The 25,621-nt window shown below is 42.2% G+C and overlaps 1 protein-coding gene across 1 annotated transcript in view; it reads right to left on the reverse strand.

The window, feature by feature from the left end:
• Positions 1–25,621, reverse strand: part of LOC109909489 (guanylate cyclase soluble subunit alpha-2-like) — a 65,913-nt gene that overhangs the window by 16,514 nt on the left and 23,778 nt on the right. Inside the window, exons 5-6 of the mRNA XM_031796844.1 lie at positions 2,908–3,120; positions 2,414–2,686 (exon numbers count right to left, since the gene is read on the reverse strand). Coding sequence (XP_031652704.1) covers positions 2,414–2,686; positions 2,908–3,120 — 486 coding nt within the window. The remainder of the gene's footprint in view (positions 1–2,413; positions 2,687–2,907; positions 3,121–25,621) is intronic.

A 25,621-nucleotide genomic window follows, 5' to 3' on the forward strand; every position in this document is an offset into this window, starting at 1 on the left:
ATGGATAGAGAGCTGATGTAGTGCTAGATGGATGGAGGGATGGATAGAGAGCTGATGTAGTGCTAGATGGATGGAGGGATGGATAGAGAGCTGATGTAGTGCTAGATGGATGGAGGGATGGATAGAGAGCTGATGTAGTGCTAGATGGACGGAGGGAGTGATGGTTGTTAATGGACGCACTGGGCCTTGTTGTAATACCACTCTGTCAGGCAGCCAGTATTGACACAATGTTGTTAAGCACTGTTGCATTAGCCATTAATCAGTGTGTTTTTCCACCCGATACATATGCACGCACGCACGCACACACACGCACACACACAGTGCTGATATAAAACACAACTTGATTGATCCTTGTATTTACCCACGGCAGCACCATTACTCAATTGCACTATACCTGTCCTATGTGGACAGATGACACATATCAGGGTTGGAGTCAATTCAGCATTTCTGAATTTAATCCAATTCAAACAATGAATTTCAATTTAATTTCAATTGGCCACACTCCACAGGAAGCATAATTTGAATTTAATTTGATTTGAGTCAACTGAGATGTGTAACATGAAAATCTCATTCATTTGACAAATCTACCACTTATTAATACAACGAATACACATACCATTTGAAATATGTGTCACGTTCTGACCTTAGTTCCTTTGTTTGGTCTTTGTTTTAGTATGGTCAGGGCGTGAGTTGGGGTGTGCAGTCTATGTTCTTTTCTCTATGATTTGGGGTTTCTTTGTTTGGCCTGGTATGGTTCTCAATCAGAGGCAGTCCCTGATTGAGAACCATACTTAGGTAGCCTGTTTTCACGCTTGAGTTGTGGGTGATTATTTTCTGTTCTGTGTTTTGCTTCACCGTACAGGACTGTTCGTTTTGTCGTTTTATTGTTTTTGTTCAGTGTTCAGTTTTCTCATTAAAACAATATAGACACTAACCACGCTGCACATTGGTCCTCCGATCCTTCCTACTACTCCTCGTCAGAGGAGGAAGAAGACCGTTACAATATGAGCTTTATTTTAACTCAAATATGTCAAACAGTTTGATCTAATGCACTATGGGAAAATATTTTGTTTCTGATATTATGGGGAGATATGAATTATTAAAGACAACCCACAACATGATCTTAGAGTATTTCTAGACCACTAATTATTTTTTACTGTTTTAGGAAAATGAGTTTTAAAGATGAAATGTTTCAATCTAATGCTAAATGGTATTGGTAACCAAGTCAAAATAAACATTGCTATGGTGATGTGTAGAATAAATAAGTCATTTGAAATTCATTTAATTAAATTCTACTTCCTTTAATTTGAATGCAATCTAAATTCTGCTTCCTGTGGGGTGTGGCCAATTCAAATACAATAATTGAAATGGAATTAAAGAGCAATTCGTAACTCAATTCAGAATCGACCCAAACCCTGAAACATATAACAACAAGCATGCACTGTACAGTTTGTAATGTGCAAACAGGTGTGTTCCCACCTTATACACATCTAGGATTCCACACTGGTAGTCAAACAGGTGTGTTCCTACCTTATACACATCTAGGTTTCCACACTGGTAGTCAAACAGGTGTGTTCCCACCTTATACACATCTAGGATTCCACACTGGTAGTCAAACAGGTGTGTTCCTACCTTATACACATCTAGGTTTCCACACTGGTAGTCAAACAGGTGTGTTCCCACCTTATTCACATCTAGGTTTCCACACTGGTAGTCAAACAGGTGTGTTCCCACCTTATACACATCTAGGTTTCCACACTGGTAGTCAAACAGGTGTGTTCCCACCTTATACACATCTAGGTTTCCACACTGGTAGTCAAACAGGTGTGTTCCCACCTTATTCACATCTAGGTTTCCACACTGGTAGTCAAACAGGTGTGTTCCCACCTTATACACATCTAGGATTCCACACTGGTAGTCAAACAGGTGTGTTCCTACCTTATACACATCTAGGTTTCCACACTGGTAGTCAAACAGGTGTGTTCCCACCTTATTCACATCTAGGATTCCACACTGGTAGTCAAACAGGTGTGTGTTCCTAACTTATTCACATCTAGGATTCCACACTGGTAGTCAAACAGGTGTGTGTTCCTAACTTATTCACATCTAGGATTCCACACTGGTAGTCAAACAGGTGTGTGTTCCTACCTTATTCACATCTAGGATTCTACACTGGTAGTCAAACAGGTGTGTGTTCCTACCTTATACACATCTAGGATTCCACACTGGTAGTCAAACAGGTGTGTGTTCCTACCTTATACACATCCAGTATTCCACACTGGTAGTCAAACAGGTGTGTGTTCCTACCTTATTCACATCTAGGATTCCACACTGGTAGTCAAACAGGTGTGTGTTCCTACCTTATTCACATCTAGGATTCTACACTGGTAGTCAAACAGGTGTGTGTTCCTACCTTATACACATCCAGTATTCCACACTGGTAGTCGAAGCGTGTGTAGAGCTCGTTGAGCATGCTGATGACCTGCATGGGGGTACACTGGGCACACACTGCCGTGAAGCCCACGATGTCAGAGAACAGCATGGTGACATCATCAAACTTCCTGGCGGGGACAGACTCCCCCTGCCACAGCTTCTGGGCCACGTCACCAGGAAAGATGGAGTAGAGAAGGTCTACTGTCCTCCTCTTCTCCTCTTCTAGAGCTTGGTGTGTCTTTTCTAGAGTTGCCTGGGGAAGAGCACAGGGATAGAAATACAATTAGTAGAATGGGGATGATGGAGTAGAGGTTTAGTGACCAACGCGTTTTCCCTTTTTCTGAAGCTGGATGAGTGGGCTGCTGAATGTCTACGTGACAGAATAATGAGTATGAGCACACGTGTATGTGTGTGTGACCGTGTGTGTGCACTTGTGTGTTTGTGTGTGCATATTGCATGTGTGTTTGACTGTACCTTGAGTTTGTCCATCCTGTTCTTGAGGCCGTCCTGTGCCTTGGCCTGCTGTCCCACCAGTATGACATCACGCGTGGCGTCGTGGATGGGGATGTCTGACAGGTAGAGGCCCCTGCCCATCAGCTCCTCCAGCTTGTCCACCCGGGGGGAACCCAGGAACATCAGAGTAGAGGATTCTGGGACATGAATCATCTGACCCTTCACCTCCATCACCTGGAAAAGATAGAGAAAGAGCAAGAGAAAGAGAAAGAGAGAGAGAGAGAGAGAGGGTGGGGCAGAAGACAGGGAGAGGGAGAGGGGTTATTCATGCGATAAAGAGATCAATGGAATGCAGACTGTGGGGAATACAGTGCCTTCAGGAAGTATTCACACTCCTTGATTTTGTTGTGTTACAAAGTGAGATTAAAATGGATTTCATTGTCCTTTTGTTGTCAATAATCTACACAAAATACTCCAATGTCAAAGTGGAAGAAAAATGTGGAAAATTCAACACTACTATATGTTGATTAGATAAGTATTCAACCTCCTGAGTCAATACATGTTAGAATGACCTTTCGCAGCATTTACACCTTTCGGGGTACAGTCTCGGAGAGTGATCCACACCTGGATTGTGCAAAATTTGCCCATTATTCTTTTCAGAAATGTTCAACCTCTGTAAAATTGGTTATTTGCTAAACAACCATTTTCAAGTCTAGCCATACATTTTCAAGAAGATTTAAGTCAAAACTGTAAGTCAGCCCCTCAGGAACATTCACTATCTTCTTGGTCAGAAACTCCAGTGTAGATTTGGCCTTGTGTTTTAGGTTATCCTCTAGGATTTTGCCTGTGCTTATCTCTATTACGTCACAGACAATCTCCTAGTCCATAACGATTACAAGCATACTCATAACATGATGCAGCCACCACTATGCTTGAAAATATGGAGACTGGTACTCAGTAATTTGTTATATTGAATTTGCCACAAATATAACACTTTGTATTCAGGACATAAAGTGAATTGCTTTGCCACATTTTTTGCAGTATCACTTTAGTGCCTTTGTTGCAAACAGGATGCATGTTTTGGAATATATTTTATTCTGCACAGGCTTCCTTATTTTCACTCTGTCAGTTAGGTTAGTATTGTGGAGTAACTACAATGTTGTGGAGCCATCCTTAGTTTTCTCTTGTCACAGCCATTAAACTCTGTAACTGTTTTAAAGTCACTCTTTGCCTCATGGTGAAATCCCTGAGCGTTTTCCTTCCTCTCCGTTAACTGAGTTAGGAAGGACGCCCGTATCTTTGTAGTAACTGGGTGTATTGATACACCATCCAGTGTAATGAATAACTTCACCATGTTCAAACGGATATTCAATGTCAGCTTTTATTTATTTTACCCATCTACCAATAGATCTACCAATGTGAGGCATTGGAAAACCTCCCTCTGATTCAGAGGGGTTTGGTTAAATGCGGAAGACACATTTCAGTTGAATTAATTCAGTTGTGCAACTGCTCAAGTGTCCCCATCTCCCTTTCCCTGGTCTTTGTGGTTGAATCTGTGTTTGTAATTCACTGCTCGACTGAGGGACCTTACAGATAATTGTATTTGTGGGGTACAGAGATGAGGTAGTCATTCAAAAAACATGTTAAACACTATTATTGCAGACAGAGTGAGTCCATGCAACTTATTATGTGACTTGTTAAGCACATTTTAACTCCAGAACGTATTTATGCTTGCCATAACAAAGGGCTTGAATATTTAGTGACTCAAGACATTTCAGCTTTTCATTTATTATTCATTTGTAAAAACTAAATTATAAAACCATAATAATGAAATGTGTGTTGGCCAGTGACAAAAAATGGAAATGTGATCGATTTCAGATTCAGGCTGTAACACAACAACATGAAGGGGTGTGAATACATTCTGGATGCCCTGTAGAAGAAGGAAGCCGTCATTGGCATCAACTGGCCCACAATGTGGTTACTGAAATCCGATTTGACTACATTGGGCTGTTTTCGCTGTGTTTTTATTATATATATAAACGCTAACCCTTTCTTAAAAGCTGGTAGCATAGCTAGCCAAACAGAAATTGGTGGTGGTAGTTTAAGTCATTTTTAAGTGTAATGCACTTGATTGGTGAAGATGACATCCATTGACATCCATACAGGCATTATACTCCGATGTTTACCTCAACGTAGTGTGAAATACACATATAAACAGTAGGTTAAATTTAGGATCATGTTGATGGGCGGCAATGTAGAGATTCTGGATCTATCCCCCCAGGAGGGACACGTGGCGTTTCCATTACCTGATCTATAAACACAACCATAGAAATACTATTCAGAAACGTTAAGAGGAGGTTGTAGTCAAAACACAACAATGTTTTCAGAAGACCCTAATCCCCTTTACATTGGGATGTACTGCTGCACATTCCAACGTCATCTAGGCAACAAATGAGATGTCCTTCACCCATTCTCCAAAACACACCAGTTCAAGAGAACACTGGCCCTGCGGTAATAAGTCCAGCTGTAGCCTATAAACAATACAGGATTAAATTGAAATGTGTTCAGGGTTGAAAACATCTCTCTGGCTCTCAGCTGACTGAAAAAAGTCAGGTTAGTCTGCTACTGTATCTTAGGTTGCGGTTCTGGTGGAATACCAGAACATAGGAACAACATTCTCACCCAAGACGAATAACCAAACAATTAAGGGTTTACCCACCCCCTGAGTTTACACACAAGTACAATGGCGGCACTTTGACCAGAAGTGAAAGCTACATATTGTTATTTTCTCTCAAGTTCCAGGCCTGGTTTAAGATCCAAGCATCTTCTCTCTCTCTCTCTCTGTTTCTCTCTTCCCCTCGGTTTCTCTCTCTCTCTCTTTCTCTCTCTCTCTCTCTGTTTCTCTCTTCCCCTCAGTTTCTCTCTCTCTCTCTCTGTTTCTCTCTTCCCCTCGGTTTCTCTCTCTCTCTCTCTCTCTCTCTCTCTCTACTCTCTCTCTCTCTTTTTCTCTCTCTCTCTGTTTCTCTCTTCCCCTCAGTTTCTCTCTCCCTCTGTTTCTCTCTTCCCCTTGGTTTCGCTCTCTCTCTCTCTCTCTCTCTCTCTCTCCCCCCTCGGTTTTTCTCTTTCCCTCGGTTTCTCTCCCTCCCTCGGTTTCTCTCTCTCCCTCAGTTTCTCTCCCTTCCTCGGTTTCTCTCTTTCTCTCCCCCTCGGTTTTTCTCTCTCTCTCCCCCTCGTTTTTTTCTCTTTCCCTCGGTTTCTCTCTCCCCCTGGTGTCAGATAGATTATTCTGCCTGTGAGCCCACTGCAGCCCACTGCAGGCTGATTTATTTATAGAACCCTCTCCTAGCTCTGCATAATGCATATAACCTACATATACAGTGAGCTAACAAACACACTACCGACATATAGTCTACAGAGAGACAGAGCACTGCACACACACTGAGCTACAGAAAGTACACACACACACACACACACACACACACACACACACACACACACACACACACACACACACACACACACACACACACACACACACACACACACACACACACACACACACTATATACAGTCGCAGTGTGTATTGTGGGAGGATGTGAACAGCTGTCTTCTGTGGTTGTGGCGGGGAGAGTGGGAGGAGTCACACTGTTGACACACTAATGGGAATCTCCATGGAGACGACAGGAACACCAGGAACGCTGGCACTCCGGAAAACCAAGCGACTGTATCTCCGGAAAAATACCCTCAAACTTAACAGAACGCTCATACACAAAAACACACACACATTCATATACACATACATTCAAGTATGCATGCAGACACACACACACACAATTACACACACAACCACTAATACACACACAAATGCATCGAGAGGCTGTTCTGCTGGTCTTGTTTTGCGACTCCCTGCTTTAACACAGCTCCTTCCTGTTTCCATCTCTCTCATCAGTACAGACTGATCTCCACTCTCAGTAACACACAGCAGTAACACACAGACCACAGAGGACCACAGCCCCACTCTCAACCAGAAGACAGAGAAGGAGAGCAGAGAGAGAGAAAGGGAGAGAGAATGAGAGACAGGGAAAGTGAGAGAGAAAAGGAGAGGTGGGTAGAGAGGGAGAAACAACAGAGAGAGGGAGAAAGTGGGGATTTAAGCAGACTGGCATGTAAACAGACTTGTTTGCATAGAAGCACAGAGCACAAGTCAATGAGTCATACACACACACACACACACACACAAGTGCACACGTACATTGCACGCAGGCCATGCACATACATGGTATCTCCCTGTATACTCACTCAGATCTATTGAAAGATCATGTGAGACCTCTAGGCCAACCGGTGCTCAGACACTAATCTCTCCTCTAGTCCAACTCTGCTGGTGTCTGGCGCTTTACGCCTTTGATTTCTCTGTTGATCTGTTATTGTGGATGCTGTTTTACATGACAAGGCTATGTGTGTGTCTGTGTGCGCTGCCTGTGTGTGTTTGTGTGTGTGCGAACAAGTGTGTGTGTGTGTGTGTGTGTGTGTGTGTGTGTGTGTGTGTGTGTGTGTGTGTGTGTGTGTGTGTGTGCGTCTGCGTGCGTGCGTGCGTGTGTGTGTGGAACAAATAGAATTGAGACATTTAGCGAACCTTTGATTCGATGCCCCAGTCAACACTGTTGTTTTACTGTTTGTTGTTCAGGAGAACAACAAGATAGGAGGCTTTGAAAGTCCCTGCTCTCCCTTACTCTCTGGGTCATAATGAAAGTCCCCGCTCTCCCTTACTCTCTGGGTCATTATGAAAGTCACTGCTCTCCCTTACTCTCTGGGTCATAATGAAAGTCACTGCTCTCCCTTACTCTCTGGGTCATAATGAAAGTCACTGCTCTCCCTTACTCTCTGGGTCATAATGAAAGTCACTGCTCTCCCTTACTCTCTGGGTCATAATGAAAGTCACTGCTCTCCCTTACTCTCTGGGTCATAATGAAAGTCACTGCTCTCCCTTACTCTCTGGGTCATAATGAAAGTCCCCGCTCTCCCTTACTCTCTGGGTCATAATGAAAGTCACTGCTCTCCCTTACTCTCTGGGTCATAATGAAAGTCACTGCTCTCCCTTACTCTCTGGGTCATAATGAAAGTCACTGCTCTCCCTTACTCTCTGGGTCATAATGAAAGTCACTGCTCTCCCTTACTCTCTGGGTCATAATGAAAGTCACTGCTCTCCCTTACTCTCTGGGTCATAATGAAAGTCACTGCTCTCCCTTACTCTCTGGGTCATAATGAAAGTCACTGCTCTCCCTTACTCTCTGGGTCATAATGAAAGTCACTGCTCTCCCTTACTCTCTGGGTCATAATGAAAGTCACTGCTCTCCCTTACTCTCTGGGTCATAATGAAAGTCACTGCTCTCCCTTACTCTCTGGGTCATAATGAAAGTCACTGCTCTCCCTTACTCTCTGGGTCATAATGAAAGTCACTGCTCTCCCTTACTCTCTGGGTCATAATGAAAGTCACTGCTCTCCCTTACTCTCTGGGTCATAATGAAAGTCACTGCTCTCCCTTACTCTCTGGGTCATAATGAAAGTCACTGCTCTCCCTTACTCTCTGGGTCATAATGAAAGTCACTGCTCTCCCTTACTCTCTGGGTCATAATGAAAGTCACTGCTCTCCCTTACTCTCTGGGTCATTATGAAAGTCACTGCTCTCCCTTACTCTCTGGGTCATTATGAAAGTCACTGCTCTCCCTTACTCTCTGGGTCTTAATTACACTACAGAGAGTGGAGATGATGACCATATGACACCAGTGATAAAAACAGGTTCATGATGTACGTGCTCTTAAGGTTACACAGTAACAAGCTGCGCAAATTCAAACTGACGATAGTAGTTGGAGAAGATGGATTACTGTGGGTGGGGTGTTCTGGTTAGGTGAAGCGAATAGTTAAAAAATTTTATTTTTTTTTTAACCTTTTTTTAACTAGGCAAGTCAGTTAAGAACAAATTCTTATTTACAATGACAGCCTACCAAAAGGCAAAAGGCCTCCTACAGGGACGAGGGCTGGGATTAAAAAGAAAAATATAGTACAAAACACACATCACACGACAAGAGAGAAACCACAACACTGCATAAAGAGAGACCAGCACAAAACATGGTACAAACATTATTGGGCAGGATGGGAAGGGGTGGTTTACTGGTTAGAAGGTGAAGACAGGGGTTTGGAGTGAAGGAGCTACAGACAGAGGAGGAGTGTACGGTGCTGGGTAGATGAGTACGGTCCTGACGGCGTGCCAATAAGATGTCTCCTCTGTGTGCAGAAAGGTGTACACACACACAGCTGGAGGGCTCCCAGCATCAGTGTGTGTGTGTGTGTGTGTGTGTGTGTGTGTGTGTGTGTGTGTGTGTGTGTGTGTGTGTGTGTGTGTGTGTGTGTGTGTGAGAGAGAGAGAGAGAGATAGGGGGGAGTTAAAGGAGTAAAGGAAAAGGAGAGTGAGACATTGGTAGCACAGACAGAGAAGAGAGAGGCAAAGAGAGAGAGGGAGAGAGAGAGAGAGAGACGGAGAGAGAGAGGGAAAGAGAGAGAGAGCGAGAGAGAAAAACAACGAGAGAGAGGGAGAGAGAGAGAGAGAGAGAGGGAGAGAGAGGGAGAGAGGGAAAGAGAGAGAGAGCGAGAGAGAAAAACAACGAGAGAGAGAGAGAGAGAGAGATAGAGAGATAGACAAGGCAAGAAGGGCCTTTATGCCATCAAAAGGAACATAAAATTCGACATACCAATTCGGATTAGAGGTCGACCAATTAATCAGAATGGCCGATTAATTAGGTCCGATTTCAAGTTTTCATAACAATCGGAAATCGGTATTTTTGGACACCGATTTGGTCGATCTTATTATTATTATTATTTATTTTTTAATTACACCTTTATTCAATCTTCATTTAACTAGGCAAGTCAGTTAAGAACACATTCTTATTATCAATGACGGCCTGGGAACGGTGGGTTAACTGCCTGTTCAGGGGTAGAATGACAGATTTGTACCTTGTCAGCTCGGGGGATTCAATCTTGCAACCTTCCAGTTAACTAGTCCAATGCTCTAACCACCTGATTACATTACACTCCACGAGGAGACTGCCTGTTAAGCAAATGCAGTAAGAAGCCAAGGTAAGTTGCTAGCTAGCATTAAACTTATCTTATAAAAAACAATAATAATCACTAGTTAACTACACATGGTTGATGATATTACTAGTTTATCTAGCGTGTCTTGCGTTGCATATAATCGATGCGGTGCGCATTCGTGAAAAAGGACTGTCGTTGCTCCAATGTGTACCGAACCATAAACATCAATGCCTTCCTTAAAATCAATACACAGAAGTATAGATCTTTAAAACTGCATATTTAGCTAAAAGAAAGCCAGGTTAGTAGGCAATATTAACCATGTGAAATTGTGTCACTTCTCTTGCATTCATTGCACGCAGAGTCAGTGTATATGCAACAGCTTGGGCCGCCTAATTTGCCAGAATTTTACGTAATTATAACATAACTTTGAAGGTTGTACAATGTAACAGGAATATTTAGACTTAGGGATGCCACCCGTTAGATAAAATACGGAACGGTTCAGTATTTCACTGAAAGAATAAACGTCTTGTTTTTGAGATAATAGTTTCCGGATGCCACCATATTAATGACCTAAGGCTCGTATTTCTGTGTGTTATTATATTATAACTAAGTCTATGATTTGATAGAGCAGTCTGACTGAGCGGTGGTAGGCACCAGCAGGCTCGTAAGCATTCATTCAAACAGCACTTTTGTGCGTTTTGCCAGCAGCTCTTCACAATGCTTCAAGCATCGGCCTATTAATCGGTATCGGCTTTTTTTGGTTCTCCAATAATCAGTATCGGCGCTGAAAAATCATAGTCGGTCGACCTCTAAGGATGTGTCTAAAAATACTTGAATCAGTTATAGAACACATTGACCTTTATGGTTGTGAGGTCTGGGGTCCGCTCACCAACCAAGAATTCACACAATGGGACAAACACCAAATAAATACTCTGCATGCAGGATTCTGCAAAAATATCCCCAGTGTAAAACGTAAAACACCAAATAATGCAAGCAGAGCAGAATTTGTCCGATACCCGCTAATTATCCAAATCCAGAAAAGAGACGTCAAATTCTACAACCACCTAAAAGGAAGCGATTCCCAAACCTTCCATAACAAAGCCATCACCTACAGAGAGATGAACCTGGAGAAGAGTCCCCTAAGCAAGCTGGTCCTGGGGCTCTGTTCATAAACACAAACACACCCCACAGAGCCATCACCTACAGAGAGATGAACCTGGAGAAGAGCCCCCCAAGCAAGCTGGTCCTGGGGTTCTGTTCACAAACACAAACACCCCCCACAAAGCCCCAGGACAGCAACACAATTAGATCCAACCAAATCATGACACATTGGAAAGAATGAACAAAAACACAGACCAAACTAGAATGCTAAACAGAGAGTATACAGTGGCAGAATACCTGACCACTTTGACTGACCCAAACTTTAAGGAAAGCTTTGACTATGTACAGACTCAGTGAGCATAGCCTTGCTGCCATAGGCAGACCTGGCTCGAAAGAGAAGACAGGCTATGTGCACATTGCCCACAAAATGAGGTGGAAACTAAGCTGAACTTCCTGCCAAATGTATGACCATATTAGAGACACATACAGTGGGGCAAAAAAGTATTTAGTCAGCCACCAATTGTGCAAGTTCTCCCACTTAAAAAGATGAGAGAGGCCTGTAATTTTCATCATAGGTACACTTCAACTATGACAGACAAAATGAGAAAAAAAAATCCAGAAAATCACATTGTAGGATTTTTAATGAATTTATTTGCAAATTATGGTGGAAAATAAGTATTTGGTCACCTACAAACAAGCAAGATTTCTGACTCTCACAGACCTTCTTTAAGAGGCTCCTCTGTCCTCCACTCGTTACCTGTATTAATGGCACCTGTTTGAACTTGTTATTAGTATAAAACACACCTGTCCACAACCTCAAACAGTCACACTCCTAACTCCACTATGGCCAAGACCAAAGAGATGTCAAAGTTGTAGACCTGCACCAGGCTGGGAAGACTGAATCTGCAATAGGTAAGCAGCTTGGTTTGAATAAATCAACTGTGGGAGCAATTATTAGGAAATGGAAGACATACAAGACCACTGATAATCTCCCTCGATCTGGGGCTCCACGCAAGATCTCACCCCGTGGGGTCAAAATGATCACAAGAACGGTGAGCAAAAATCCCAGAACCACACGGGGGGACCTAGTGAATGACCTGCAGAGAGCTGGGACCAAAGTAACAAAGCTTACCATCAGTAACACACTACGCCGCCAGGGACTCAAATCCTGCAGTGCCAGACATGTCTCCCCTGCTTAAGCCAGTACATGTCCAGGCCTGTCTGAAGTTTGCTAGAGAGCATTTGGATGATCCAGAAGAAGATTGGGAGAATGTCATATGGTCAGATGAAACCAAAATATTACTTTTTGGTAAAAACTCAACTCGTCGTGTTTGGAGGACGAAGAATGCATCCAAAGAACACCATACCTACTGTGAAGCATGGGGGTGGAAACATCATGCTTTGGGGCTGTTTTTCTGCAATGGGACAAGGACGACTGATCCGTGTAAAGGAAAGAATGAATGGGGCCATGTATCGTGAGATTTTGAGTGAAAACCTCCTTCCATCAGCAAGGGCATTGAAGATGAAACGTGGCTGGGTCTTTCAGCATGACAATGATCCCAAACACACCGCCCGGGCAACAAAGAAGTGGCTTCGTAAGAAGCATTTCAAGGTCCTGGAGTGGCCTAGCCAGTCTCCAGATCTCAACCCCATAGAAAATCTTTGGAGGGAGTTGAAAGTCCGTGTTGCCCAGCAACAGCCCCAAAACATCACTGCTCTAGAGGAGATCTGCATGCAGGAATGGGCCAAAATACCAGCAACAGTGTGTGAAAACCTTGTGAAGACTTGCAGAAAACGTTTGACCTCTGTCATTGCCAACAAAAGGTATATAACAAAGTATTGAGATAAACTTTTGTGATTGACCAAATACTTATTTTCCACCATATTTTGTGATAAATTCATAAAAAATCCTACAATGTGATTTTCTGGATTTTTTTTCTCATTTTGTCTGTCATAGTTGAAGTGTACCTATGATAAAAATTACAGGCCTCTCTCATCTTTTTAAGTGGGAGAATTGCACACCTGGTGGCTGACTAAATAATTTTTTGCCCCACTGTATTTCCCTCAGATTACACAGATCCACAAAGAATTTGTATAAACTCCCATATCTATTGGGTGAAATTCCACAGTGTGCCATCACAGCAGCAAGATTTGTGACTTGTTGCCACAAGAAAGGGAAACCAGTGAAGAACAAACACCATTGTAAATACAATCCATATGTATGTTTATTTATTTTCCCTTTGTACATTAACTATTTGCACATCATCACAACACTGTGTATAAACATAATATGACATTTGAAATGTCTTTATTCTTTTGGAACTTCTGTGAGTGTAATGTTTACTGTTCATTTGTATTGTTAATTTCACTTTCGTTTATTATCTACTTCACTTGCTTTGGCAATGTTAACATATATTTCCCATGTCCAATAAAGACCTTAAATTGAAATTGAATTGAAAGAGAGAGAGAAAGAGAGAAATGGAGAGAGACCTATTAGATCACAGCAAAATCAGTCTACTTGAACAGCGCAATACTCAATCATGAGACACGAAAGCCAAAGAAAGTGAATAATATTAAGAAATGCTATAAATGAAAGGAAAGTAGTGTGGAAACCTACCCCAAAAAATTGGGCAACAACAAATTCAATCCATTTTAGACAACTTCCTGGACAAAACGTTTCACTGTAATAGTGAAGGTGTAAACATGGCAGTAGAAAACCTAAACAGTATATTTGACCTCTCAGCTTCCCTATCAAATCTAGAAATGTCAAACATAAGACTGAAGAAAATTAACAACAATGACAAATGGTTTGAAGAATGCAAAAACCTAAGAAAGAAATTCATAAACCTATCCAACCAAAAACATAGAGACTCTGAAAACCTGAGTATACGCCTTCACTATGGTGAATCACTAAAACAATACAGACATACACTAGAGTGAGAGGGAGAGAGAGAGAGAGAGAGAGAGAGAGAGAGAGAGAGAGAGAGAGAGAGAGAGAGAGAGAGAGATGGAGAGAGAGAGAGAGAGAGAGAGATGGAGAGAGAGAGAGAGAGAGAGAGAGAGAGAGAGAGCTAAGTGACCTTTCCAGTAGGTCTACGCTCAAGCCCTGGGGGAGGATGGATGGACAAACAGACACTGTCAGGAGGGAGAGAGGGAGTCTGGGTGGGGGGTGTATGGACTCAGCTTCAGACTATGTCCTGTCGCCTCCACTCTCTGCCCTTTCTGATGAAAATGTCAGCTCATCCCCCTTCTCTGAAAAAACACACACACTTGCTTTAATTCACTTTCTCTCTAACTCCTCGGCTAACTCCCTCACTGATCTAAGTGCTCTGACTATCTCCACTGTCCTGCTATGACTCTTAATGTGTCTTACTGTTGCATACATCACTGTCCCTGCTATGACTCTTAATGTGTCTTACTGTTGCATACATCACTGTCCCTGCTATGACTCTTAATGTGTCTTACTGCTGCATACATCACTGTCCCTGCTATGACTCTTAATGTGTCTTACTGTTGCATACATCACTGTCCCTGCTATGACTCTTAATGTGTCTTACTGCTGCATACATCACTGTCCCTAATGACTCTTAATGTGTCTTACTGTTGCATACATCACTGTCCCTTCGATGACTCTTAATGTGTCTTACTGTTTGTATTTATTAGCCCTCTCCTAAAGTCTAATTACCAAATCATCCTCTAGGGGTCTCATGGGTGGAATGTTATAAATGTTTTTTATAATGTCATAATTAATGAACAATATTTTCAAAAAGCAGCCCAAAATCCGGTGTTTCTATGTCAACCGGTTTTGTTATATTTCAGCCGTCTGTGATGTATATAAAGTGTAATATTGAGATGCAAACTCAAAATGTAATACATTTCAACACTATATCTAACATGGTACAGGTGTCTTCTTTTTTTAAGCCCATAACCATGTGTGTGAGGTGTATACGTTTGTTTCAAAGTAGATTTGTTTAAGACCAAGAAACACTGATTTAGCCCACTGCAATTAAGGATCCCCATTCTCTGCTGCAGTAGCTACTCTTCCTGGGGTCCAGCAACATTAAGGCAGTTGTATACCATTTGAAAAACATTACAATACATTTCACAACAGATTTGACAACACATTAAGTGTGTGCCCTCAGGCCACTTGGTTTTGAGTGTGTCACTTGTCCCCGTGCTGTTGTGCTGTTTGTTGCTACTTGGCTACCTGCCAACCTTTACGGTTTTTACTTTTGTTAGAACCGTTCAATTCAAATTGCCATTTAACACATTCACCAACATCTTAGTTATGTTTTTCTCTCACTGGACTTCTTTCATTCAACTTTATCTGGACATGGTTCGTCAGGACCTCCACCAGCCCAAAAAAGCTAAGTAGTAACATTAACATTATGCCATAATTGTAGTCGCTGTACTCATAATATACAGGAGAAATATTGCCTTATGGTGAGGATAGACGTGCTGCAAGCCCAGCTTCAGATGCAATCGTTAGGCAAAGACAATTTAAGTGTAGGAAAGTATGAAACAGCGTCTGTGCCACCAGTAGGTACAGATAGTAGGATAAATCCCTTCGCAGCCCCCGCAGCCGGACAACTTTCTCAAGGCTTCTGGGGGAAAAATGCTGTCGGCATGCTCAACCGGTGTCCCTCATTCAGCCAATATTAAGCAACGAGTCGGAGTCAGAGACCAGGCCTTCTCAGGTCTCTACTCCTCCCATAACAGAGTATGAGCCGCCAAATCCTCACACCATTATCTCTGACCAATTGAAAACCCTAATCATTGGTGACTCCATTACCGCAATATTAGACTTAAAAAGAATCATCCAGCAATCATACACTGTTACCAGGAGGCTGGGCTCCCGACATCAACTTCTTATGGTATAGGGGACGCTTGCGTCCCACTTGGCCAACAGCCAGGGAAAATGCAGAGCGGCAAATTCAAATAAATGATATACAAATCAAACGTTCATTAAATCCCACATGTAAGATACTAAATTAAAGCTACACTCGTTGTGAATCCAGCCAACGTCTCAGATTTTAAAAAGGCTTTTTGGCGAAAGCATAAGAAGCTATTATCTGATGATAGCACAACAGTAAACAAAGAGGGTAGCATATTTCAACCCTGCAGGCGCGACACAAAACGCAGAAATAAAATATAAAACATGCCTTACCTTTGACGAGCTTCTTTTGTTGGCACTCCAATATGTCCCATAAACATCACAATTGGTCCTTTTGTTCGATTAATTCAGTCCATATATATCCATAATGTCCATTTATTTGGTGCGTTTGATCCAGAAAAAAACAGATTCCAAATTGCGCAACATCACTACAAAATATTTCAAAAGTTGCCTGTAAACTTTGCCAATACATTTCAAACTACCTTTGTAATACAACTTTAGGTATTTTTAAACGTTAATAATCGATCAAATTGAAGATGGGTCTATCTGTGTTCAATACAGGAAGACAACAAACCAAGCTACTTTTCAAATCTTGCGCAACTCTCAACAGTGTTACGCAGTTCCTAGATGGCCATACTTCTTCATTGCACAAAGGAATGACCTCAACCAAATTCCAAAGACTGGTGACATGCAGTGGAAGTGTTAGGAACTGAAAACAAGTTCCTAAGAAATATTGTTTCCCAATGAGAACTCACTGAACAGACAGAGACCTATAAAAAAAAAATCTGAATGGTTAGTCCTCGGGGTTTTGCCTGCTACATAAGTTCTGTTATACTCACAGACATGATTCAAACCGTTTTAGAAACTTCAGAGTGTTTTCTATCCAAATCGACTAATGATATGCATATCTTATATTCTTGGCATGAGTAGCAGGAAGTTGAAATTGGGCATGATATTTATCCAAAAGTGAGAATGCTGCCCCCTATACCTTAAGATGTTAAGGCTAATTTGAAAATGGTTCTGGCTAAGGCTAAAACTGGCAAGTGTAGAGTGTATTGAGATATTGTTATCCACTTCGGAACCAACGATGTTAGGATGAAACAGTCAGAGGTCGCCATGAGCAACATAGCATCAGCGTGTAAATCAGCTAGAAAGATGTGTTGACATCAAGTAATTCTCTTTCTGGTACTCACCCACAAACAGGACCAAGCCTGGCCTGTTGAGGAGTGACAGACTCCATCCTAGCTGGAGGGGTGCTCTCATCTTATCTACGAACATAGACAGGGCTCTAACTCCCCTAGCTCCACAATGAGATAGGATGCAGGCTATGCAGCAGGCTGTTAGCCAGCCTGCCAGCTAAGTGGAGTCTACCACTAGCGCAATCAGTGAAGTCAGCTCAGCTATCCCTATTGAGACCTTGTCTGTGCCTCGATCTAGGTTGGGAAAAAATAAACCTGGCGGTGTTTGCCTTAGCAATCTCACTGGAATAAAGACCTCCTCCATTCCTGTCATTATTGAAAGAGATCGTGAAAGAGATCCCTCACTTACAAGGAAGTTATAGTCAATGAACTAATCACTGATCAATACTTGATGTGATGGGCCTGACTGAAACATGGCTTAACCTTTTGTAACTAGGGGGCAGTATTTTCATTTTTGGATAAAAAACTTTCACGTTTTCAACAAGATATTTTGTCACGAAAAGATGCTCGACTATGCATATAATTGACAGCTTTGGATAGAAAACACTGACGTTTCCAAAACTGCAAAGATGTTGTCTGTGAGTGCAACAGAACTGATGTTACAGGCGAAACCCAGAAAAGAATCCAATCAGGAAGTGCTGCATTTTTTTAACCGCCTCATGCCAATGACTCCTTATATGGCTGTGAATGAGCTACGAATGAGCTTACGTTTTCTACGTATTCCCCAAGGTGTCTACAGCATTGTGACGTCTTTTTACGCATTTATGTTGAAGAATAGCCGCAAGGGACCACATTTAGCAAGTGGTCACATGATGGCTCCCGCAGAAAATCTTGCGTAAAGTACACAAGTAGCCATTTTTCCAATCGTATCTTATGAGAAACCAATTGTCCCGACGGATATATTATCGAATTGTTCTGTGAAAAACACCTTGAGGATTGATTCTAAACAACGTTTGCCATGTTTCTGTCGATATTATGAAGCTAATTTGGAAAAAAGTTTGCCGTTGTAGTGACCGCATTTTCCGGTCGATTTCTCAGCCAAACGTGACGAACAAACGGGAGCAATTTCGCCTACAAAAATAATATTTTGGGAAAAAAGGAACATTTGCTATCTAACTGGGAGTCTCCTGAGTGAAAACATCAGAAGTTCTTCAAAGGTAAATTATTTAATTTGATTGCTTTTCTTATTTTCGTGAAAATGTTGCCTGCTGCCAGTAGAGCCTAGCATAGCATTATGCCATGATAAACTTACACAAATGCTTGTCTAGCGTTGACTGTAAAGCATATTTTGAAAATCTGAGATGACAGTGTGATTAACAAAAGGCTAAGTGTCTGTGTCTCAATATATTTAATTTGTGATTTTCATGAATAGGAAGATTTTGTAGGAAGATTTATGTCCGCTGCGTTATGCTAATTAGTTTGAGGCTATGATTATGCTCCCGGATCCGGGTTTGATAGTCTCAAGAAGTTAAGCCTTATGAATTTACTCTGTTACATGAGACATCTCCTCCTGGTAACACGGGTGACCATATCCCCCGCACATCCCGTAAAGGCAAAGGTGTTGCTAACATTTACGATAGCAAATTTTAATTTACCCACCCAAAAATGACAGCGTTTTCATCTTTGGAGCTTCAAGTCCTGAAATCTATGCACTCGATCACGTTTAATATCTACTGTTTACAGGCCTCCTGGGCCGAATACAGAGTTCCTCACTAAGTTCCCAGAATTCCTATCGGACCTTGTAGTCATGGCAGATAATATTCATATTTTTGGTGACTTTAATATTCACATGGAAAAGTCCACAGACTCACTCCAAAAGGCCTTCAGGGCCATCATGGACTCAGTGAGTTTTGTCCAACATGTCTCCGGACCTACTCATTGCCACAGTCATACCCTGGATCAAGTTTTGTCCAACATGTCTCCGGACCTACTCATTGCCACAGTCATACCCTGGATCAAGTTTTGTCTGAATGTCTTTCCTCATAATTCTGGACTATCGGACCACCATCTTATCACGTTTGCAATGGCAACAAATAATCTACTAAGACTCCAACCAAGGATCATCAAAAGCCGTGCTATAAATTCTCGGACAACCCAAAGATTCCTAGATGCCCCTCCAGACTCCCTCCACCTTCCCAAGGATGTCAGAGTACAAAAATCTGAGGATCTAAATGTAACCTTGCGTATACCCTAGATGCAAACGCATCCCTAAAAACAAAAAATATTTGTCACAAGAAACTAGCTCCCTGGTATACAGAAAATACCCGAGCCCTGAAGCAAGCTTCCAGAAAATTGGAACGGAAATGGCGCTCCACTTCCAACTGGAAGTCTTCCTACTAGCTTGGAAAGAAAGTACTGTGCAATATCGAAGAGCCTCACTACTGCTCGATCATTCTATTTTTTCAGCCTAACTGAGGAGAATAAGAACAATCCAAAATGTATATTCGATACTGTCGCAAAGCTAACTAAAAAGCAGTATTCCCCAAGAGAGGATGCATTTCACTTCAGCAGTGATGAATTCATGAACTTCTTTGATGAAAAGATCATGATCATTAGAAAGAAAATTGTGGACTTTGAATCTGCATATTTCTCCAAAGCCCAGCTGTCCTGTGTCTGCACAAAATTGCCAGGACCTAGGATCAACTGAAACAGCCAAGTTTTTTAATCCTATAACTCTTGACACATTCATGAAGATTGTCATGGTCTTTAAAACTTCAAGCTGCATAATGGACATTCCTACTAAACTACTGAAAGAGCTACTTCCTGTGTTTGGCCCTCCTATGTCGAACATAATAAACGGCTCCCTATCACTAAAAGCGGCTCCCTAACTCACTAAAAGTGGCTCCCTATCACTAAAAGTGGTTCCCTATCACTAAAAGCGGCTCCCTATCACTAAAAGCGGCTCCCTAACTCACCAAAAGCGGCTCCCTAACTCACCAAAAGCGGCTCCCTAACTCACTAAAAGCGGCTCCCTATCACTAAAATTGGCAGTAATAAAGCCTCTCTTGAAAATGTCAAACCTTGACCCAGAAAATATAACAAAACTATCAGCCTATATCAAATCTCCCATTCCTCTCAATTTTTTTGAAGCTGTTGTGCAGCAGCTCACTGCCTTTCTGAAGACAAATAATGTATATACGAAATGCTTGAGTCTGGTTTTAGACCCCATCATAGCACTGAGACTCCACTCGCGAAGGTGGTAAATTACCTGTTAATGGCATCAGTCCAAGGCTCTGCATCTGTCCTCGTGCTCCTAGACCTTAGTGCCGCTTTTGATACCATCGATCACCACATTCTTTTGGAGAGATTGGAAACCTTAATTAGTCTACATGGACAAGTTCTTGCCTGGGTTATATATTATCTGTCGGAAAGATATCAGTTCATCTCTGTGAATAATTTGTCCTCTGGCAAATCAATTGTAATTTTCTGTGTTCCTCAAGGTTTCGTTTTAGGACCATTATTGTTTTTAGTATATATTTAACCTCTTGGTGATGTCATTCGGAAACACAATTTTAACTTTAATTGCCAAGCGAAAAACACACAGCTGTAGATTTCGATGAAACACAGTGAAGCCCAAAAATTGCTTACCCTGGAAGACTGTGTTTCAGACATTAGGAAGTGGATGGCAGCACATTTAAAAAAAAAAATGTAAACAGACAAAACAGAGATGCTAGTACTAGGTCCCAAGAAATAAAGAGATATTCTGTTGGATCTGACAATTCATCTTGATGGTTGTATAGTCATCTAAAAAAATAACTGTGAAGGACCTCGGCGTTACTCTGGTCCCTGATCTCTCTTTTGACAAACATATCAAGAATATTTCAAGGACAGCTTTTTTCCATCTTCATAACATTGCAAAAATTGGAAACTTTTTGTCCAAAAAGGATGCAGAAAAACTAATCCATGCTTTTATCACTTCTAGATTAGACTACTGAAATGCGCTACTCTCTGGCTACCCGGATAAAGCACTAAATAAACTTCAGTTAGTGCTAAACATGGCTGCTAGAATCTTGACTAGAACCAAAAATGTGATCATATTACTCCAGTGCTAGCCTCTCTACACTGGCTTCCTGTTAAGACTAGGGCTCATTTCAAGGTTTTACTGCTAACCTACACCACATGGGCTTTGTCCTACCTATCTCTCTGATTTGGTCCTGCCGTACATACCTACACGTACTCTACGGTCACAAGACGCAGGCCTCCTTATTGTCCCTAGAATTTATAAGCAAACAGCTGGAGTCAGGGCTTTCTCCTATAGAGCTACATTTTTATGGAATGGTCTGCCTATCCATGTGAGAGATGCAGACTCAGTCTCGACCTTTAAGTCTTTACTGAAGACTCAAATCATCAGTAGGTCCTATAATAGAGTGTAGTCTGGCCCAGGGTTGCGAAGGTGAACGGAAAGGCACTGGAGCAACAAACTGCCCTTGCTGTCTCTGCCTGGCTGGTTCACCTCTCACCATTGGGATTCTCTCCCTCTGACCCTATTATGGGGGCTGAGTCACTGAATTACTGGTGCTCTTCCATGCCATCCCTGGGAGGGGTGTGTCACTTGAGTGGGTTGAGTCACTGACATGATCTTCCTGTCCGGTTTGTCACCCTTTCTGACTCGCGCGGTGGAGGAGATCTTCGTCCTTGTCTCAGGGTAGTAGGTTGGTGGTCTGTTGATATCCGTCTAGTGGTGTGGAGGCTGTGCTTTTGCAAAGTGGGTGGGGTTATATCCTGCCTGGTTGGCCCTGTCCGGGGGTATCGTCATAAGGGGCCACAGTGTCTCCCAACCCCCTGTGTCTCAGCCTCCAGTATTTATGCTGCAGTAGTTTATGTGTCGGGGGGCTAGGGTCAGTCTGTTATATCTGTTGTTATTCTCCGCGTCTTATCCGGTGTCCTGTGTGAATTTAAGTATGCTCCCTCTAATTCTCTCTCTCTCCCACTCTCACTCCCCTCCCAGAAGACCTGAGCCCTAGGACCATGTCTCAGGACTACCTGGGCTGATGACTCCTTGCTGTCCCCAGTCCACCTGGTCATGCTGCTGTTCCAGTTTCAACTCTTCTGCCTGAGGTCATGGAAATCTGACCTGCTCACCGGACGTGCTACCTTGTCCCAGACCTGCTGTTTTCAACTCTCTCTCTCTACCGCACATGCTATTTCGACCTCTGAATGCCCGGATATGAAAATCCAACTGACATTTACTCCTGAGGTGCTGACCTGCTGCACCGTCTACAACCACTGTGATTATTATTTGACCCTGCTGGCCATCTATGAACGTTTGAACATCTTGTAGAACAATCTGGCCTTAATGGCCATGTACTGTTATAATCTCCACCCGGCACAGCCAGAAGAGGACTGGATACCCCTCAAAGCCTGGTTCCTCTCTAGGTTTCAGCCTTTCTAGGGAGTTTTTCCTAGCCATCGTGCTTCTACATCTGCATTGCTTGCTGTTTGGGGTTTTAGGCTGTGTTTCTGTACAGCACTTTGTGACATCTGCTGATGTAAACATGGCTTCATAAATACATTTGATTGATTGCTACTATACTATCATATATCCACAACACAAAATCAATGTGTGTGTATAGTGCTTACGTTATCGTGTGTGTGAATGTGTGTGTCTGTGCCTGTGTGTCTCTTCACAGCCCCCGCTGTTCCATAAGGTGTATTTCCATTATTTCATGAGTTACTTGATGTGGAAAGTTGCATATTGTTGCATACATCACTGTCCCTAATGACTCTTAATGTGTCTTACTGTTGCATACATAACTGTCCCTAATGACTCTTAATGTGTCTTACTGTTGCATACATCACTGTCCCTGCTATGACACTTAATGTGTCTTACTGTTGCATACATCACTGTCCCTAATGACTCTTAATGTGTCTTACTGTTGCATACATAACTGTCCCTAATGACTCTTAATGTGTCTTACTGTTGCATACATCACTGTCCCTAATGACTCTTAATGTGTCTTACTGTTGCATACATCACTGTCCCTAATGACTCTTAATGTGTCTTACTGTTGCATACATCACTGTCCCTAATGACTGTTGCATACATCACTGTCCCTGCTATGACTCTTAATGTGTCTTACTGTTGCATACATCACTGTCCCTAATGACTCTTAATGTGTCTTACTGTTGCATACATCACTGTCCCTAATGACTCTTAATGTGTCTTACTGTTGCATACATCACTGTCCCTAATGACTCTTAATGTGTCTTACTGTTGCATACATCACTGTCCCTGCTATGACTCTTAATGTGTCTTACTGTTGCATACATCACTGTCCCTGCTATGACTCTTAATGTGTCTTACTGTTGCATACATCACTGTCCCTAATGACTCTTAATGTGTCTTACTGTTGCATACATCACTGTCCCTGCTATGACTCTTAATGTGTCTTACTGTTGCATACATCACTGTCCCTAATGACTCTTAATGTGTCTTACTGTTGCATACGTCACTGTCCCTAATGACTCTTAATGTGTCTTACTGTTGTATACATCACTGTCCCTAATGACTCTTAATGTGTCTTACTGTTGCATACATCACTGTCCCTGCTATGACTCTTAATGTGTCTTACTGTTGCATACATCACTGTCCCTAATGACTCTTAATGTGTCTTACTGTTGCATACATCACTGTCCCTAATGACTCTTAATGTGTCTTACTGTTGCATACATCACTGTCCCTAATGACTGTTGCATACATCACTGTCCCTGCTATGACTCTTAATGTGTCTTACTGTTGCATACATCACTGTCCCTAATGACTCTTAATGTGTCTTACTGTTGCATACATCACTGTCCCTGCTATGACTCTTAATGTGTCTTACTGTTGCATACATCACTGTCCCTAATGACTCTTAATGTGTCTTACTGTTGCATACATCACTGTCCCTGCTATGACTCTTAATGTGTCTTACTGTTGCATACATCACTGTCCCCGCTATGACTATTAATGTGTCTGACTGTTGCATACATCACTGTCCCTAATGACTCTTAATGTGTCTTACTGTTGCATACATCACTGTCCCTAATGACTCTTAATGTGTCTTACTGTTGCATACATCACTGTCCCTAATGACTCTTAATGTGTCTTACTGTTGTATACATCACTGTCCCTAATGACTCTTAATGTGTCTTACTGTTGCATACATCACTGTCCCTGCTATGACTCTTAATGTGTCTTACTGTTGCATACATCACTGTCCCTAATGACTCTTAATGTGTCTTACTGTTGCATACATCACTGTCCCTAATGACTCTTAATGTGTCTTACTGTTGCATACATCACTGTCCCTAATGACTGTTGCATACATCACTGTCCCTGCTATGACTCTTAATGTGTCTTACTGTTGCATACATCACTGTCCCTAATGACTCTTAATGTGTCTTACTGTTGCATACATCACTGTCCCTGCTATGACTCTTAATGTGTCTTACTGTTGCATACATCACTGTCCCTAATGACTCTTAATGTGTCTTACTGTTGCATATATCACTGTCCCTGCTATGACTCTTAATGTGTCTTACTGTTGCATACATCACTGTCCCTGCTATGACTCTTAATGTGTCTTACTGTTGCATACATCACTGTCCCTAATGACTCTTAATGTGTCTTACTGTTGCATACATCACTGTCCCTAATGACAGTATTTATGCTGCAGTAGTTTATGTGTCGGGGGGCTGGGGTCAGTTTGTTATATCTGGAGTACTTCTCCTGTCCTATTCGGTGTCCTGTGTGAATCTAAGTGTGCGTTCTCTAATTCTCTCCTTCTCTCTTTCTTTCTCTCTCTCGGAGGACCTGAGCCCTAGGACCATGCCCCAGGACTACCTGACATGATGACTCCTTGCTGTCCCCAGTCCACCTGGCCATGCTGCTGTTCCAGTTTCAACTGACCTGAGCCCTAGGACCATGCCCCAGGACTACCTGACATGATGATTCCTTGCTGTCCCCAGTCTACCTGGCCATGCTGCTGCTCCAGTTTCAACTTCCACCTGACTGTGCTGCTGCTCTAGTTTCAACTGTTCTGCCTTATTATTATTCGACCATGCTGGTCATTTATGAACATTGAACATCTTGACCATGTTCTGTTATAATCTCCACCCGGCACAGCCAGAAGAGGACTGGCCACCCCACATAGCCTTGACTCTTAATGTGTCTTACTGTTGCACACATCACTGTCCCTAATGACTCTTAATGTGTCTTACTGTTGCATACATCACTGTCCCTAATGACTCTTAATGTGTCTTACTGTTGCATACATCACTGTCCCTGCTATGACTCTTAATGTGTCTTACTGTTGCATACATCACTGTCCCCGCTATGACTATTAAAGGTCAACTGCAACCTTAGAACCAACTTCTCTGGTTTTAAACGGCCCCTGTGTCATTGATATGCGGCAAAAACATTATTTGTAGTGTCAAAATTAACTACAAAGTGTAAACAGGTCAATGTCAGTTA

Source organism: Oncorhynchus kisutch, linkage group LG18 (genome assembly GCF_002021735.2).
Source record: "Oncorhynchus kisutch isolate 150728-3 linkage group LG18, Okis_V2, whole genome shotgun sequence".
NCBI lineage: Eukaryota > Metazoa > Chordata > Actinopteri > Salmoniformes > Salmonidae > Oncorhynchus > Oncorhynchus kisutch.